This window comes from Motacilla alba, chromosome 29 (assembly GCF_015832195.1).
Source record: "Motacilla alba alba isolate MOTALB_02 chromosome 29, Motacilla_alba_V1.0_pri, whole genome shotgun sequence".
Classification (NCBI taxonomy): Eukaryota; Metazoa; Chordata; class Aves; order Passeriformes; family Motacillidae; genus Motacilla; species Motacilla alba.
In genome coordinates, this window is record NC_052044.1 from 1,238,525 (window position 1) to 1,256,784 (window position 18,260).

An 18,260-nucleotide genomic window follows, 5' to 3' on the forward strand; every position below is an offset into this window, starting at 1 on the left:
CCGTCTTCTTGTAGCAGTCCTCGTCCTCCTTGGTGCCGTGGATGAAGCGGCAGTTGAGGCGCACGCACTCCTTGTTCTGGAAGTCGTGGCAGAAGATGAACTCGTTCTTGCGCACGCCCAGGTTGGTGACCTCGGAGATGTCGGGGTGCCGGAAGCGGCAGCGCTTGCCGCGCTTGCAGACGTTGCGCAGGAAGTCGCGGCAGATGTCGTCGTCGGCGCCCGAGGACGCCTCGTCGCCGCTGCCGCCGCCCGGGCCGGCGTAGCCGTCGCGGTCCGGCATCTTCCGGGGAGGGGAGGCGGCTGCGGGGAGAGGGACGGGGTGAGGGAGAGGGGCGGGGGGAGGCGCAGAGCTCTGGGAGGGGGCACCGGAGGAGGGAGGGACCGGGAATGGGGGGAGCCGCAGCCCGGGGCACCGGGAGAGGAGGAGGGAGGAAGGGAGGGATGGGGGCAGGGAGGGACAGGGAATGGGTAAGTCCCACCTTGGGGGACGGGGAGGGGTGACCAGAGGGAGGAACAGGCGAGGGAGAGACCAGGAATGAGGGGAGTCACACCCTGGGGCACCCCGAGGGGTCACCGGAGGAGGGAGGGACCGGGAATGGGGAGAGCCCCAGCCCGGGGCACCGGGAGAGGAGGAGGGAGGGAGGGACCAGGAATGAGGGGAGTCCCACCCCGAGGGGTCACCGGAGGAGGGAGGGACAGGGTGAGGGAGGGAGAGACCAGGACAGGCACTGGGAGGGAGGGAGGGACCCCGGTACCGTTGGGGAGAGGGTCCACACCCACCCCGGGGCACCGGGAGGGGTCACTGGAGGAGAGAGGGACGAGGGGAGTAGGGAGAGAGGGAGGGAGAGGGAATGAGGGGAGTCCCAGCCCGAGGCACCGGGAGAGAAGGACGGAGGGACCCCGGTGCCGATGGGGAAGGGGTCTCTACACCCACCCCGGGGCACCGGGCACCGAGGGAGGGACCGGGAGCGATGCCACGACCGGAGGAGGAGCGGGGTGAAGGAAGGAGCGGGAGGGGCCCCGGTAGCGGGGGGAGAGGGGGATTCACCCAGCCCCGGGCACCGAGAGAGAGACCGAGAGTGCCCCCGGTACCGGAGGGAATGGCAGAAGCGGCCACCCCGGGGCACCGGCAATGAGGGAGGCACCGGGAGCGCCCCCGGTAGCGGTGAGGAGACAACACCGAGCCGGGGCACCGGGCAAGGGGAGAGGCACGGGCCGGAGCGCCCCCGGTACCGAGGGCGGACGGAGAGCGAACACCCACCCCGGGCCCGGAGGGAGGGACGGGAGCGCCCCTGGCCCGGGGGAACGCCCGCCGCGGGCTCCCGGCGCTGCGGCGGAGCCGGTACCGGGGCAGCACGGCCGGGGAGCCCCCGGTGCCCGCCAGCACCGCGGAACCGCGGGGAGAACCCCGGCGCGACCCCCGCGGCCTCCCCCCGCTCCCCGGGCAGCACCGAGCCCCGCGCCCCGTGACAGCCCCGCGAGGCGGCCCGGGACCGGCACGGAGCCGCGCGGGCACCGGCGGAGCGGCGGAGCGCGGCCTCCCCCGGCCCGGCGCGGCACTCACCGGCAGGCGGGCTCCCCGCGGGGCCTCCGGCGCCACCAACGCGCGGCCGGTGCCGGCGGCGGGCGGGACCCGCTCGGTGCCGCTTCCGGGGCGGCCCGGAAGGAGCCGCGCGGCCGGCGCGCCGGAAACGCGTCAGCGTGACGTCATCAGAGAGAGCCGCCGTCGCGCTGGGCTCGGCGTGGGGATCCCGGAACGGTCCCGGTGCCGGCGGGCTCGGGTCCAGCTCGGTCTCTGCTCACGGCGGCGTCACCGGGGGATTGCTCGCCGCGCTCCCGCCCACGCGTCCCGTTACCGGGGGAACCGCCGCCCTGGTGCCGCTCGCCTGCTCCGTTACCGGAGAATTCCCCCCCCCGCCGGTCCCACCCACCTGCTCCGTTACCGGAGGACTCCCGGTGCCGCTCCCCGGCCCCAGTGGGGAGAAACCCGCGGTTCTGACCGTCTCCTGCTCCCGGGAGACGCCCCCGCCCCCAGCCCCGTTACCGGGGGATCCCCAGTTCCATCCCAGCCCCGTTACCGGCGGGACCTCACCCTGCTCCCGGTTACCGGAGAAGCCCCCCGCCCCCAGAGCCCCCTCCCTCCCGGTTCCCGGCAGAGCCCCCACACCGTGTAAGCAACAACCAACTTTTATTCACGGCACGGCGGCCGCCGCAAAGCAAAGAACGGCTCCGGCCCGGCGGGACCCACCGGGGCACCGGCACCGCCCCGGGGGTCACCGGGGATCACCACCGGGCCGCGTCCCCGCTGGGGGCGGTTACTTGGACCTCTGCCTCATCTTCCTCCTCTTGCGCTTCAGCCTGGGGACAGAGCGGCGGCGGCGTCAGCCCCGGGGCACCGGGAGGGCACCGGGAACCGGGAGGGCACCGGGAGCCCCCCGCCGTGCCCCCGCCCCCTCCCGGTGCGGCGGGGCCGGCCCGGGGCTGTCACGTACCTGCGCATTCGCTTCTTGCGCCACTGCCGAGAGAGGGAGAGAGGAGGGAGTGAGAGCGGGCAGCGGATCCCCGTGCCACCGGTGCCACCGTGTCACCAGTGCCACCAGTGCCCACCTGTGATCCCATTGTCACCAGTGACCACCCTCTGCCACCAGTGTCACCGTGTCACCAGTACTCCCAGTTGAACCAGTACTCCCAGTGCCCACCTGTGATCCCAGTGCTCCCAGTAACCCCAGTCCCGCGGGCTCGTGTCTCCCAGTATCCCCGTTCCACACTGGTTTGCATCTCCCAGTGCCTCCTGTCCCCCCAGTGTCGCACTGGTTTGACTCCCAGTATCCCCAGTACCACAAGGGTTTGTTTCTCCCAGTCCCAGACTGGTTTAACTCTCTCTGCCCCAGTCCCAGACCGGTTTAACTCTCTCTGCCCCAGTCCCAGACCGGTTTAACTCTCTCTGCCCCAGTCCCAGACTGGTTTAACTCTCTCTGCCCCAGTCCCACACCGGTTTAACTCTCTCTGCCCCAGTCCCACACCGGTTTCTCTCCCAGTTCCTCCCCATATTCGTCCCAGCAAAGACACCCCCAGGGACCCCCCAGCCCCACACCGGGACGCTCCGTTCTCTAACACAGGGCCCCCTCCCGTTCCCGGTTCCCGTCACCGGGACCCCCCCGCCCCCGGGGCTTGTCCAGGCCGCAGCCCCCCCTTCCTCCATCCAGGCCCGGCCGTCACTGAGGCGCCATCGGCCGCCCCCGCGCCGCCCCCCGCCGCTCACCTTGGCCCTCATGGCGGTCCGGCGGAGCCCCGCTCAGTCCCGGCGGGCGGGGGGCGGCGGATGGAGGCGGATGGCGGCGGATGGAGGCGGCGGCCGGTAACGGCACCAAGATGGCGGCGGCCGAGAGGGGCGCGCGCGGCCCGGTGGGGCCTATTTATAGGGCAGCGCTCCGGCCACGCCCACCACAGTGCGGGGCACATGGGAAACGTAGTTCCTCGGTGTAGGAGCACCATGGGAGTTGTAGTCCGGCGGCCGGCCGCCATTTTGCGCCGCCGCGGGGTTGGGTCCCTCCCCACCTCCGATTTATTGGGAATAAAAACACCAAATATACTTTTTTTTCTGCAGTTTCCGCTTAGCCAAGGCTGTAACAGGATTGTTGTTGCATCCCGAAGCCCCTGCGGAGACATTCCTTTCAAGTAAAAATATAAAATATTTTTATATTTCATACAAAATAGAAAATTGAATAAACCTCCGGCGAGTCTCGGCGGTTTTTAAATCCCTGTTGTGGATGGAAAGAGCTTTTGGCTCCCGTCTCCAGGCGGAAAACTGATTTAAAAGCCTAAAATTACGTTTTTTCCCTTAAAAAGAGGGGTTTTTTCCCCTCACAATGAGATTTTTTACTTCTGCAGAATACGGGGGTTTTACCTCAAAACAAGTTTTTTCCCCTCAATATTTATTTTCCCTAAAAATCAGGGGGTTTCCCCTCAAAATTTGGTGTTCTTTCTCTTAAAATGTTTTGGTTTTCCTCAAAAAGAGCCTTTTCCCCTTGAAATCAGGAATATTTCTACCTCAAAATGTAGATTTTTTTCCTTCAAAATAAGGGTGTCTTTCCCTCAAAATGAGCTTTTTTGATGAATTTTACATTTTTCCCTCAAAATCAGTTTTTTCTCCTCGAAGTGAGGGAGTTTTCCTCTCAAAATAAGGTGGTTTTTCTTCTAAAATGAGAGGACTTTCCATTAGAATGACGGGATTTTCCTTAAAATAAGGTGTTTTTCCTTAAAAATCATTTTTCCCCTTAAAAATGAGCATTTCCCGCCAAGTTAATTTATTTTTTACTTTCAAAGTGAGTTTTTCCCTCTAAAATGAGCATTTTCCCCTCAAAAATGAACATTTCTTCCCACAGAAAACAGTGTTTTTTCCTCAAAAATTAGAATTTTTCCCTCAAAAATGAGAATTTTTCCCTCAAAAATGAGTGCTTTGCCCTCAAAAATTAGCATTTTCCCGTCAAAAATTGTTTTCCCCTCAAAAATGAACTTTTTCCCCTCAAAAATCAGCATTTTCCCCGCACAAAATGAGCGTTTTCTCTTAAAAATGATCATTTTTCCCTACAAAATTAGCATCCTCCCCTCAGAAATCAGTGGTTTTTCCCTCAAAAATTAGCATTTTTTCCCTCAAAAATGAGCGCTTTGCCCTCAAAAATCAGCATTTTTCCCTCAAAAACCAACACTTTCCCTTCAAAAATGAACATTTTCTCTGAAAAGTGACCATTTTCCCCTCAAAAATGACCATTTTCCCCTCATAAATGACCATTTTCCCCTCAAAAATGAGCATTTTCCCCTCAAAAATCAGCATTTTCCCCTCAAAAATGACCATTTTTCCCTCAAAAATTAGCATTTTCCCCTCAAAAATGACCATTTTCCCCTCAAAAATCATCATTTTCCCCTCAAAAATGACCATTTTCCCCTCAAAAATCAGCATTTTCCCCTCAAAAATGACCATTTTTCCCTCAGAAATTAGCATTTTCCCCTCAAAAATGACCATTTTCCCTCAAAAATCATCATTTTCCCCTCCAAAATGACCATTTTTCCCTCAAAAATCATCATTTTCCCCTCAAAAATCATAATTTTCCCCTCAAAAATGACCATTTTCCCTCAAAAATCATCATTTTCCCCTCAAAAATGACCATTTTCCCCTCAAAAATCATCATTTTCCCCTCAAAAATGACCATTTTCCCCTCAAAAATCAGCATTTTTCCCCTCAAAACCCCCATTTCCAACCCCCAGCCCGCCCAGGCCCAGGCGGGTTCCACCCCACAACCCACTCCCAGAGAAAGACTGAGAAAAAACCCCGGAATAAAATCCGATATCGCATCGTTTATTCTCTTTTATTTGACTTTGGTAACATTTGCACGTGTGGAGTTTTTTTTGTATTTTTCGGGGTGGAAAAGTCGGATTTCGACGAGGAAGCACCGCGGCCTGCGGAGAACGCCCGGGAGCGCTGGGTAAGGCCAGAATCAGAATTCCCAAAAACTTGAGGGAAAAAAAGATCCAGGGGTACCGGCAAAGAAAAAAAAAACCTCAAACATTCAACTGACGGCGTTTAATCGGCTTTTTTTTCTCGTTTTTATGTGGTTTTTTTGTAAAAAATTGACTATAAAAGAGCGATACCCCCTGGCTCGGGCCTATCCCGGATCAGCGCTTCCCTCACCTCTCCCCTGAGGAATTCTGGTGGGATTATTTTTTTTTTTTCCCCCAAAATTAGCAAAGAATCCTGAGGGAAAAATTAAAAAACAAAAATAAATTATCCTCCGGCTCACGGGGAAAAGGTGGAATGTGCTCCCGGGGCTATTGGGAAGGATAAAAAACACCCAAACCCGGGTTTTTAGGGAATTCAGCTCCGCAAGGCCGGAATGTCGGCGGCTTCCCGAGGGTTTGGATCATTTTAAAAACCAGTTTGTGTTAAAAAATAGCGATTTTTTTTTTCTTTTGAAATCCCATAAATCAAGGCAGAGGCAGAAAAGGCTCCTGGTGGGGTGGGTGGGTGGATGGGGGAACTCAAAATTTGGTTTTTTTCCTCCCAATTTTAAAAGTACAATCCCAAAGAGGGAAAAAATCCCGGATTGCTCACACAGGGCACTTTTCTGGGTAGAATCACTTGGGTTTTGGGGGTTTTTTTGTGAAAATTTCCAAAAGGAAAAAAATTTAAAACTAAAAAAAAGGCAGCAGGACGAGGAGGAGGATGAGGAGGAAGGAATCAGCAGCTCCCTCCACTCCCTCTCCCTGAATTTTCCAGATTGACCTCTCCAAACATGGGGAATATTAAGGATTTCATAGCGACTTTCACTCCTAATTTTATTAATTCTTTTTGCTGCTCTTTCTGGGGTGCTTTTTATTATTTCTTTCAGTTTTGAAGTCCGAAGTGGCCGAGAGATTCCTCCCTCCTTGGCAAAGTCAACGGGAGCTGTTGGATTCTGTGGGAATTCCAGACTGCCTGGACCGACACCGGTGCCAGATTCTTTCGTTTCCGGATGGAATTTTGTTTTTCTGGGGGTTTTTTTGGGGGGAAAAAGGGGCGATTTGAGAACTCCGAGGGCTCTCAGTCGCCGGCCTCGTTCTCCTCCGCCGTCTCCCCCGTGGTGGCGTTTTCGGCGTTTTTGGAAGCCTGTGGGGACAAATCCAGGGATTTTTCAGGGGTTTTGCCGTGGAAATTGCAGATTTGGGGATTCCCAAGATAAAAAGTGCCCGATTTTACCTTCTTTTTCTTCTTTTTCTGGGTCTTCCGGCTGGCAGAGCTTTGTAGAAGGGCCTGCAAGGGAGGGAAGGGTGAGGAGGTGGGAAATGATCCAGGTGGGTTTTTGGGATAATAATAAATTTGGGAATTTGGGTCATTCTGGGGGTTTGGTTCCCTTTCCTTCATCTCCCCTCCATGGGAGCAAGGACAGCTGACCCTGCTTTATTAATTAGCTATTTTTATTTATGAATTTTAATTAATTATTAATTTGTCAATAATAAAAATAATAAATTAACAATACACTTACCAATAAATTAATTATTTTAGACATTTTGTTCGTTAATATTTCAATTATTAAATACTTAATATTAAATATTTCAATAACACTTCAACTGTTTCTATTTTAATTATCAATATTTCCATTATCATTCCAGTTATTAATATGCAATTAATATGAAATTGCTACTCTTTTACTCTACAATGTATTAATTACCATGTTATATGTAGATATAAATGTACTGCCTCTATCTTTGCATATTAATTAGATGATATGCTACCTATATTTATAAATCTATTCACATTAATATATAATACAGGCTATTAATAGGCTATTAATTAGACTATATAATTAATGTTATTTTCATATCTTTATATTAACAAGTGTATACATTTATTATGGAATTTTATCTTTTTTATATATTTTATTTATACATTTCATGGCTTTTATATTTATTATATACAAAATTTGATTTTGTTTATATATATAATAATTTCTTACTGATTATCAATTAATCTATTAATACCAATAACTATTGAAAACATATTTTCTATTTTATTTTCCAAGTAAATATAACTATCAAAAACCTATAAAATTTAAAAAACACTACACAGATACATTTTCCCTACAAATATTTTATATGGAAATAGAAACAAATCCATTCTATGTTTCTGTAGATACTCAATTTGCATATTAGCATAATTAATGACTGTAATCAGCGATGGCCCCACCTTGAGCTCCCCGTCCTGCACCTCCAGGTCGGATTTGTAGAGCTCGGGCTCGAAGGGGCCGCTCGTGATCCTCATGGGGCCGTTGGGCATCAGCAGCACCGTGAACTTGAACTGGGCCACGAACTCCCCTGCGGGCACACAGGGGTTAACCTGAGCTGCAGCCCTGCCAGGACCCGGGGCTGACCCTGAGCTACAGCCCTGCCAGGACCTGCGGCTGACCCTGAGCTACAGCCCTGCCAGGACCTGGGGATAACCCTGAGCTGCAGCCCTGCCAGGACCTGGGGATAACCCTGAGCTACAGCCCTGCCAGGACCTGCGGCTGACCCTGAGCTGCAGCCCTGCCAGGACCTGCGGGACCAACCCTGAGCTACAGCCCTGCCAGGACCTGTGAATTAACCCTGACCAACTGCGGGCACACAGGGGTTAACCTGAGCTGCAGCCCTGCCAGGACCCGGGGATAACCCTGAGCTGCAGCCCTGCCAGGACCTGGGGATAACCCTGAGCTACAGCCCTGCCAGGACCTGGGGCTGACCCTGAGCTGCAGCCCTGCCAGGACCTGCGGGACCAACCCTGAGCTACAGCCCTGCCAGGACCTGCGGCTGACCCTGAGCTACAGCCCTGCCAGGACCCGGGGCTGACCCTGAGCTGCAGCCCTGCCAGGACCCAGGGCTGACCCTGAGCTGCAGCCCTGCCAGGACCTGCGGGGCCAAACCTGAGCTACAGCCCTGCCAGGACCCGGGGATAACCCTGAGCTACAGCCCTGCCAGGACCCAGGGCTACAGCCCTGCCAGGACCTGCAAATTAACTCTGACCAACTGCCAGGACACTGGGCTTAACCTGAGCTACAACCCTGCCAGGACCTGTGGGACAAACCCTGAGCTACAGCCCTGCCAGGACCTGCAATTCCTGCTGTGAGCAGCTGTGCAGCTCCAAACCCACCTGGATCCGTCCCCACCTGTCCCCTATCCCAGTGTCACCTGATGCCCTGTGTTCCCCCAGGCCTCACCCCTCCCAGTGTCCCCAGCTGTCCCCCTCAGATCTCACCTGTCCCCCAGGTGTTCCCCCAGGCCTCACCTGTCCCCCAGTGTCCCCACCTGTCCCCAGGTGTCCCCGATGTCTCACCTTCCTTCTCGTAGAGGACGTTGAAGGGCTGCAGCAGCTCGTGCTTGGCGCACTCCACCACCCCCATGCGCGCCTTCTTCTCGTCCTCCAGCGCCCTGAGGGGACAGCGCGCCTCAGCACACCCGGCAGCACCTGAGTGCACCTGGGAGCACCTGAGTGCACCTGGGCACACCTGAGTGCACCTGAGAGCACACCTGGGAGCACCTGGGAGCACCTGAGTGCACCTGAGAGCACACCTGGGAGCACCTGGGAGCACCTGAGTGCACCTGAAAGTGCACCTGAGTGCACCTGGGAGCACACCTGGGAGCACACCTGGGAGCACACCTGGGAGCACCTGAGTGCACCTGGGAGCACCTGAGTGCACCTGGGCACACCTGAGAGCACACCTGAGAGCACCTGGGCACACCTGAGTGCACCTGGAAGAGCACCTGGGCACACCTGAGCTCACAGCTGGGCCAACACCTGCACACACCTGCCTGGCAACGGCTCCAATCCTTGCAATTCCAGCCCTACACCTGTACCCCTGGTGTGTTCCCAGCCCCACCCAGGTACCCCAGGTGTGTTCCAGCCCTATCCGGGTACCCCAGGTGGGCTCCCAGCCCCACCCAGGTACCCCAGGTGGATTCCCATCCCTATCCAGGTACCCCAGGTGTATTCCCAGCCCCATCCAGGTACCCCAGGTGTATTCCCAGCCCCATCCAGGTACCCCAGGTGAGATCCCAACCCTACCCAGGTACCCCAGGTGTATTCCCATCCCCACCCAGGTACCCCAGGTGTGTTCCCAGCCCCACCCAGGTACCCCAGGTGTGTTCCCATCCCCACCCAGGTACCCCAGGTGTGTTCCCATCCCCACCCAGGTACCCCAGGTGTGTTCCCAGCCCCATGCAGGTACCCCAGGTGTGTTCCCAGCCCCACCCAGCTACCCCAGGTGTGTTCCCAGCCCCACCCAGGTACCCCAGGTGTATTCCCATCCCCACCCAGGTACCCCAGGTGTGTTCCCAGCCCCACCCAGGTACCCCAGGTGTGTTCCCAGCCCCGGCTCACCGCAGGGTGAAGGGCATGGTGTCGAAGCGCCGCTCCACCTCGCTGAAGAAGGCGCGCGAGGTTTTCATCTTCAGCCCGTACTGCTTGGACGGGTCCCTCTTGTAAATCGTGGTTCTCTGCCCCGCGTCCTTGGCCTGCAGGACATTCCCAGGGAATTCCCGGAATCTGGAGAGCTGCTGGAGCCACCCAGGCCGGGAATCCCGGGGCTTTAGCAGGGCTAAAGGGGGCTGACCTTTCCCTCGCCGCTGCTGACCAGGACGTCGACGGCGTAGACTTCGTGCACCTCGAATTCGGCTTTTTCGTGGTCCTTCCTGGGGGGAAAGGGGTTGGGGAGGCAGGAAAATCTGGGAATTCTGCCGGGAAAAGCTTCCAGGAAGCCCCAGAAGCATTCCTGGGAATTCAGAACCTTCCAGGAAAGCCAAAACCTTCCAGGAGAGCCAGAACATTCCTGGGAACTCCTCCTTCCCAAGAGCTCCCATTTCTCATCCTGACCCCACCACTGCTCCTCCTGAGCCCGTTTCCTCCTGACTCCCCATTCCTCACCTTGGCCCCATTTCCCCCCTGACCCCCTCATTGCCCCCCAGTTCTTGCCCCTGACCCCCATTTTTGCCCTGATCCCATTTTTCCCCCTGACCCCCTCACATTTCTCCCCTGATCCCATTTCTCACCCCGACCCCATTTCTCACCTTAACCCCCAATTTTCCCCCCGTCCCCATTTCTCACCCTGATCCCATTTCCCCACTAGCCCCCCAATTTTTGCCCCTGAGCCCGTTTTTCCCCCGACCCCATTTCTCATATTAACTCCTAATTTTCTCACCCCGATCCCATTTCTCACCCCAACCCCCCAATTTTTGCCCCTGAGCCCCCATTTTCCCCTGACCCCATTTCTCACCTTAACCCCCCCATTTTCCCCCGTCCCCATTTCCCACCCTGATCCCATTTTCCCCGACCCCATTTCTCACCCCAACCCCCAATTTTTGCCCTTGACCCCTCAATTTCTCACCCTGACCCCCCATTTTATCCCCTAACCCAAATTTTTGCCTCCAACCCCCCCTTTTTGCCCCCCAAGCCCCATTTTTGCCCCTGACCTCCCCAGTTTTTGCCCCCAGCCCCCGTTTTTGCCCCCGCTCACTTCTGCTGGTCCGAGGGGTTCTGGATGATGGTTTTCTCCCCGTCGATCACGTGCTGCTTCAGCTGGTGTGACAACATCCCTGCGGGGGACACACCGGCCTTACTGGGATGGACTGGGATCAACTGGGATGGACTGGGATCAACTGGGATGGACTGGGATCAACTGGGGTTACTGGGATGGACTGGGATGGACTGGGGTTACTGGTATGGACTGGGATGAATTGGGATGGACTGGGATAAACTGGGATGGACTGGGATGGACGGGGATGAATTGGGATGGACTGGGATAAACTGGGATGGACTGGGGTTACTGGGATTACTGGGATGGACTGGGATGAATTGGGATGGACTGGGATAAACTGGGATGGACTGGGATGAATTGGGATGGACTGGGACAGACTGGGGTTACTGGGATGCACTGGGATGGACTGGGGTTACTGGGACGCACTGGGATGGACTGGGTTACTGGGATGGACTGGGTTACTGGGATGGACTGGGTTACTGGGATGGACTGGGCTGTACTGGGAGCCCTGGCACCTCTCCCCCCAGTGCCAAGCCCAGGCAGAATTCCCACCCTGGGCCGTGGGTGGATCCAGAGGGTTTTGGGGGATCCCCTCCCTTTTCCAACCCCTCACTCCCAGGCCAATCCTGGGAAGAGCCCCCGGCATTCCCAACATTCCCAACCCACTCTGGAGGCAGCGGGAATTCCCGGGATTCCAGGGAATTTAACCAACAACAGGGAGAGCCCGCGGCGGGAGAAGGATCGGGATGAGCCCCAGGATCCCAGTCCAGCAGCCCCAGAGCCTTCCCAGCCACCCGGGATCCCCTTTCCCTGGAATGCCCCTTCCCCATTTTTCCCTGTGATCCCTTTTCCCATTATTCCTTTTCCTGGAATCCCTTTTCCCGGGAATTCCCTTTTTCTGGATTCCTCGTTTTCCTGAAATTCCCCTTTCCCTTTTATCTCTTTGCCCTGGAATCTCCTTTCCCTAGAATTTCCTTTTCCCTTGAAATCCCCATTCACCTGAAATTCCCCTTTCCCTGTGAACCCCTTTTTCCATGATTCCCTTTTCCCTGAAATTCCCCTTTCCCTGTGATCCCCTTTTTCCATGATTCCCTTTTCCCCGAAATTCCCCTTTCCCTGTGATCCCCTTTTTCCTGAAATTCCCCTTTCCCTGTGATCCCCTTTTCCTGGATTCCCTTTTTCCATTATTCCTTTTCCCTGGAATTCCCTTTTCCCTGGAATTCCCTTTTCCCTGGAATCCCCTTTCCCCTCACCTTCAATGGGTGTGCAGTGGAACGCGTGGGCGATTTTATTCCAGGCCTCTGTCACTTGTGTGTTCTGGGACAAAAAAAAACCACAGAAAAAACCAATTTATGGATAAAAAATCCCCACCCCAAGCACGAGCTTTCCCGAAATCCCAAATATTTTGGGAGAAACCCCGTAGCTTTTCCCACCAACACCTCCAAAAAACGGGAAAAAACAACATCTTTCCATACAGCTGCTCCCAAATCCCCCACAAAATCCCACAGGTTGGGTCCCAAAATCCCTGTGCTGATTCCCAAAATCCCTGTGCTGATTCCCAAAGTTCCCAAAAGCCCACCTGATCCCCAAAATTCCCAAATTCCCACCTGATTCCCGGGTTTCACCAGGCGCAGGGCGGCCTCGGCACACAGGTGAGCTGCCTTGATGACGTCGGCTTTGCGGCCGGCCACGGGATTTTCCTGGGAAAAACACCAACATTTGGGATTTCTGAGTGTTCGAGGGTGGAAATTCAACGTTTTGGGATTTGTTCAAATCCCTGGAATCTGACTAGGAGGTGGAAAAGTCCCTGATCAAGCACCCCAAAAGAATTCCAGAGGATTCCCAGCCCAGGCATCCCTGTGCAATCAAAAATATGGATTGGGAAGAGTCCAGCGAAATTCCCATGGGGAATTTTGGGCTTTTCCCCCAAAACCACTGGAGCAAAACCACTCCCAAGAGAGCTTTTCCCAATTTTTCCTCAGGATTTTTTCCCAGAGAATGGGATAACCTGAGGAACTCACAGCAGGAATTCCCAAGGTAGCAGACCGGCCAAATTCCAGGGGAAAAGTGGGAAACAAGGATTGGTTTTGGGGTGGGGAATGGGAATGTTCATCCTGGGAATTCCAGGGGAAACGTGGGAAGCAGGGATTGGTTTTGGGGTGGGGAATGTTCATGCTGGGAATTCCAGCAGGAAAAAGGGGACCCTGGGATGCTGCCACCTTGGATCCAGAGATTTTGGGATGGTGGCACCTTGGATCCAGAGGCTCAGGATTGGTGCCACCTCAGATCCAGATGTTCCAGGATAGTTCCACCATGGATCCAGAGGCTCAGGATTGGTGCCACCTCGGATCCAGATGTTCCAGGGTGGTGCCACCTTGGATCCTGACACCCCAGGGCACTGCCACCATGGATCCAGAGGCTCAGGATTGGTGTCACCTCAGACCCAGAGGCTCCAGGGTGGTGCCACCTTGGATCCAGAGGTTCCAGGGTGGTGCCACCTTGGATCCAGATGTTCCAGGGTGGTGGCCCATGGGATCCAGATGTTCCAGGGTGGTGCCACCTGGGATCCAGAGGTTCCAGGGTGGTGCCACCTTGGATCCAGAGGCTCCAGGGTGGTGCCACCTGGGATCCAGAGGTTCCAGGGTGGTGCCACCTGGGATCCAGAGGTTCCAGGGTGGTGCCACCTGGGATCCAGATGTTCCAGGGTGGTGCCCCCTGGGATCCAGAGGCTCCAGGGTGGCGCCACCTGGGACCCAGATGTTCCAGGGTGGTGGCCCCTGGGATCCAGAGGTTCCAGGGTGGTGCCACCTTGGATCCAGATGTTCCAGGGTGGTGCCCCCTCAGACCCAGAGGCTCCAGGGTGGTGCCCCTGGCCCCCCGAGGCTGCCCCACTGCCAGGAGACACCCCCCGATGACAAACCCACCTTGGAGGCGCCGAGCACGAAGGTGTGCGCCACGTTGGCGATGAAGCCGTCCACGTGCACGCCCAGGTCGCTGCAACACACGGGGAGAACATGGGAATTCCAGGAATTCCAGCTGCATCCCAGAGGCACCAGCACCCGGAATGCTGCCCCGGGAGCCCCTCCAGGCTCGTTATGGGGCTTTAATTAACAAGGAATTAACGCCGTGGCAAAACCGCGGGGTGGTGCGACGGGTTCTTGCAGCCTGGACGGTTCTGGGAAGGGAGAGGGGATTCCCATGGGATCCAGGCACTCACATTTTGACCAAATCCCCGTCCTTGAGGATGTAATCCTGGTCGCTCTTGAGCGGGGAGAAGTGACACACACAGTTATTTACGGATATACTCGTGGGGAAGGCGATTCCTGGGGAAGGCAGCGGGAGAAAATCGTGGATTTGAGGAATGCTTTGGGATTTGGGAGACCTTAAAGCTCTGCTCCACCTTCCCGGGACACCTTCCCTCATCCCAGGCTGGCCTGGGTCACTCAAAGGGATGGGAATTCCATCCCAGGGCCTCTTTCTTCCCAATATCCCACCTGAAGCTCCTTCCAGCACCTCCAGCTTTGGGATTTGGGGATCTTAAAGCTCCGTTCCACCCTCTTGGGACACCTTCCCCCATCCCAGGATACTCCAGCTTGGCCTGGGTCACTTTGCAGGGATGGGAATTCCCTTCTGGGGTCTTCCAGGGAGGAATTTCTTCCTGTTATCCCACCTGAACCTCCTTCCAGGACCTCCAGCTTTGGGACTGGGGTGACCCTAAAACTCCATTCCACCCTCTTGGGACACTTTCCTGCATCCCAGGCTGCTCCAACCTGGCATGGGACACTCAAAGGGATGGGAATTCCATCCCAGGGCCTCTTTCTTCCCAATATCCCACCTGAAGCTCCTTCCAGCACCTCCAGCTTTGGGATTGGGGTGACCCTAAAGCTCCGTTCCACCCTCCTGGGACACCTTCACCCATCCCAGGATACTCCAGCTTGGCCTGGGTCACTTTGCAGGGATGGGAATTCCATTCCAGCACCTCACAGGGAGGAATTTCTTCCCAACATTCCACCAAAACCTCCTTCCAGCACCCTCAGGACGGGAATTTGGTGACAAATCCCAGCGTCCCAAGCCCTCCAGAGTCACCCTCCCACACAACTCCGACGGAATTACTGGAATCGTGGAAACTGAGGCGCAGCAAGGAGGAGGATTTGGGTGGAAATCGGGGAATTCCCCGTTCCCAGGAAGGAGACCTCTCACCTTTCTTCATTTCCTTTTCCTTCTTGAAGATTTTCCCTGTCTCCTCCATGATCATGGCATCGCCCTTCTCGCACAGGCACAGCACGGACGCGCCGGGAGCCGCCGCCTCCACCACGGCACGCAGCACCCCTGCAGAAAAATCCGGGTTTATTTCCCAAAAAAAACAACATTTCAGGGGTGCACAACCCCAAATGCAACACTCAAACTGCATTCCCGAGGTTCCGCACCCAGGAAAGGTGTAAATCTTGGTTTAATTGGTTTATTTGGGGTTTTTTTTCCTTTGGGAAGAGGGAACGCCACGCTGAAAATTCCTCCAGGAGGAGTCAGAGGTGTGGGAACAGGTTTGGGAACGACTGGGAGACATCAAAGGCCACCCCACGAGTCCCTGTTTTCCAAGGAATCCGTGTGCTGACACAGGGAACGCCTCAGGAGCTTTGGGGAATGCTCCACTCCCAAAAAATCCAGCAGGAATTCCAGCCTGCCTCGTGCCTGGGGGAGAAGAGGCGTCCCCAGACCTCCCCCAGCTTCCCCCACAGCACTGACCCCAAAATGCTCCGGGATCCTGGAATGGGATTCCTAAAATGCTCTGGGATCCTGGAATGGAATTCCTAAAATGCTCTGGGATCCTGGAATGGGATTCCTAAAATATTCTGGGATCCTGGAATGGGATTCTAAAACGTTCTGGGATCCTGGAATGGGATTCCAAAATATTCTGGAGTCCTGGAATGGGATTCCTAAAATATTCTGGGATCCTGGAATGGGATTCCTAAAACATTCTGGGATCCTGGAATGGGATTCTAAAACATTCTGGGATCCTGGAATGGGATTTCTAAAACATTCTGGGATCCTGGAAATTCCTACGCTCTGGGATCCTGGGATTCCTAAAATGCTCTATCCTGTGGGATTCCTAAAACGCTCTGGGATCCTGGAATGGGATTCCTAAAACATTCTGGGAAATATTCTCATTCTGGGATCCTGGGATTTCTAAAACATTCTGGGATCCTGGAATGGGATTCTAAAACATTCTGGGATCCTGGAATGAGATTCCTAAAATATTCTGGGATCAAGGAACTAGACCCCAAAACATCCTGGGATCAAGGAATGTCCCCTGACCTTCCCCCCCTTTGTCCCCACGTGTTCAGAATTCCAAGGAATCCTCGGGAGTGCTGTGGCACTGTCACCTGTGCAAGGACCTCCAACGCCCCCACTTTTCCATGGGAAAGTTGGGAATATTTCAAAGCAAGGACAACATTCCCGATAAGACACGGAGAGGGAATTAAACAAACCGGGGGGGTAAATAAAATAAAAAAAAAAAAAAAAAGCAGATAAAGGGGAAAAACCCTCGGAGCGTTCCGAGGGATCAGAGGAACAGGAACACTCCTGCAATCTCTCTCTCCCGATGTTTTTTAGGGAGTTAAGGGATTTTTTACCCCTGAAAGCCGGCAGCTGGAAGGGTTTTCTGCCGGGTTTTTGATGTGTTTGCTCTCCCCAGCCTGCGCGGAGCTGCCTTTCCCCCCGGGGAAGGGAGGCGGCCGAACTTCCAGTCTGCCCAGGAGCCCTCCCTCCCTTCCCGAAGGGAATCCCCGCTGCCCCGGCGCCTCCCGGGACACCGGCGGCTCCAAAGAAGCTCCGCAGTCAGCAGGAAGCGGGTGGGACACCGGGGAGCCCCGCGGAACCGGTCCGGGCGGCTCCCGGGGCCGGGACGCCGCGAACGGCGGGGAAAGGGATTAAAAAATAACCGGGAAAGGGGCGGGGGGCAGAGCCTGCCGGGGAGGGGGCAGCGGCCGGAGCCCCGGTCCCGGGACGGGACCCCCAGAGCGGTTCGGGACCCCATTCCCGGGGCTGCATCCCCTTCCCGGGACGGGACCCCCAGCCCGACCGGGACAAGAGCCCCGGGCCCGGGGCAGGACCCCCGTTCCCGAGGCTGCATCCACACTGCTGGGACAGGACCCCCAGCCCGGTTCGGGACCCCGTTCCTAGGACCGGACCCCGTTCCTAGACCCGGACCCCAGTTCCCAGACCCGGACCCCCGTTCCCAGAGCCCCCCCACCCCATCCAGCCCCCCCCACCTGCGGCTCCCCCGCTCCCGTCCCGTCCCCGCCGCCGCCGCGGGGCTCAGCCCCCCCGCCCGCTAACCGGGACCGGACAGGAGGGCACGGGGGGGGTCACACATGAACAAAAGCGGCACCGGCGGGGTCCGGGACCCCGGGGGGCGGCAGGCCCGGCCCCGCTCCCCCCGCGCCGCCGGTGCACGTGGGGCGCGGTACCACGTGCCGGCAGCGGCGGCGGCGGCGGCCGCGCGGGGCCGGGCCCCGCCGGGACCGGGAGGCTCCCGCGAACCGGGGGGGGGTCACACCGGGACACCGGGGGGGTCCCAACCCGCTCCCCCCCGCGCCGCCCCCAGCCCCAAGCAGCGCTCCCCGACCCGCGGGGGCCCAGCCCGGGGATCTCACACCGGGGGCCGCTCGGGCCCGGCCGCTCCCCCCTCAGCGCTTCCCCCCCGCCGCCCGCCCCGCCGCCCCCCCCGGGCGCGGCCCGCACTCACGGTTGGCGATGTCCCCCCCCATCTTGTACTTGGTCACCACCAGGTCCTCGGCGATGGTGAGCTCGGTCGCCTCCTCCTCGCCCGACATGGTGGGAGCCCCGCCGAGCCCCCCGGAGCCCCCCGGGCCTGCTCGAGCCCCCCCCCGCCCGGCGCTGAGGAGCCCCCGGGACCGCGAGCCGGAGGCGCGAGCAGGGCAGAGCGCGGGCTCCGCGCGGCGCACGCTGGGAACGCGAGTCCTCCCCGCCCCCCGGGACTACAACTCCCGGCGGCCGCCGCGCGCAGAGCCCCGGACGGGTGTGTGCAGCCCCACCCACACAGCGGACTGCAACTCCCGGTGTGCAGCGCGGCTCTCGCGAGAGGAGGAGGGGGTGCGAGAACGGAAGCGGAGCGCGGGGAGTGATGGGGGATGTAGGCGGAAGGAGGGAACGGGAGAGGAAGGGGCGGGTGCGGAACTTCGGCACCGGGACCGGGGATTT

At 57.1% G+C, this 18,260-nt stretch overlaps 2 protein-coding genes across 2 annotated transcripts in view; one reads left to right on the forward strand and one right to left on the reverse strand.

Annotated features, from left to right (window-relative positions):
- The window catches only part of LOC119712667 (serine/threonine-protein phosphatase 6 regulatory ankyrin repeat subunit C-like), a 6,814-nt gene extending 6,551 nt beyond the window's left edge, over positions 1-263 (forward strand). Inside the window, exons 9-10 of the mRNA XM_038164181.1 lie at positions 15-121; positions 180-263. Coding sequence (XP_038020109.1) covers positions 15-121; positions 180-263 — 191 coding nt within the window. The remainder of the gene's footprint in view (positions 1-14; positions 122-179) is intronic.
- A 5,072-nt stretch (positions 264-5,335) lies between these two features.
- Positions 5,336-17,957, reverse strand: PA2G4 (proliferation-associated 2G4). Its single transcript, XM_038164291.1, has 13 exons — positions 17,785-17,957; positions 15,240-15,368; positions 14,257-14,362; positions 13,964-14,033; positions 12,647-12,739; positions 12,293-12,356; positions 11,019-11,097; positions 10,119-10,197; positions 9,887-10,020; positions 8,843-8,937; positions 7,721-7,848; positions 6,734-6,787; positions 5,336-6,643 (listed from the first exon to the last, which is right to left on the reverse strand). Exons 1-13 carry the CDS (start codon positions 17,870-17,872, stop codon positions 6,578-6,580), a joined length of 1,185 nt encoding a protein of 394 aa, XP_038020219.1. The 5' UTR covers positions 17,873-17,957; the 3' UTR covers positions 5,336-6,577.
- Positions 17,958-18,260: the final 303 nt, after the last annotated feature.

Excerpts from the sequence above, each read along its gene's own strand:
- PA2G4 (XM_038164291.1), bottom strand. The coding sequence starts at position 17,872 with ATGTCGGGCGAGGAGGAGGCGACCGAGCTCACCATCGCCGAGGACCTG. Across the intron at positions 11,098-12,292 it reads CCACTGCACACCCATTGAAG|GGATGTTGTCACACCAGCTG; the intron begins GTGAGGGGAAAG and ends TGTCCCCCGCAG. Across the intron at positions 10,198-11,018 it reads AACCCCTCGGACCAGCAGAA|GAAGGACCACGAAAAAGCCG; the intron begins GTGAGCGGGGGC and ends CTTTCCCCCCAG.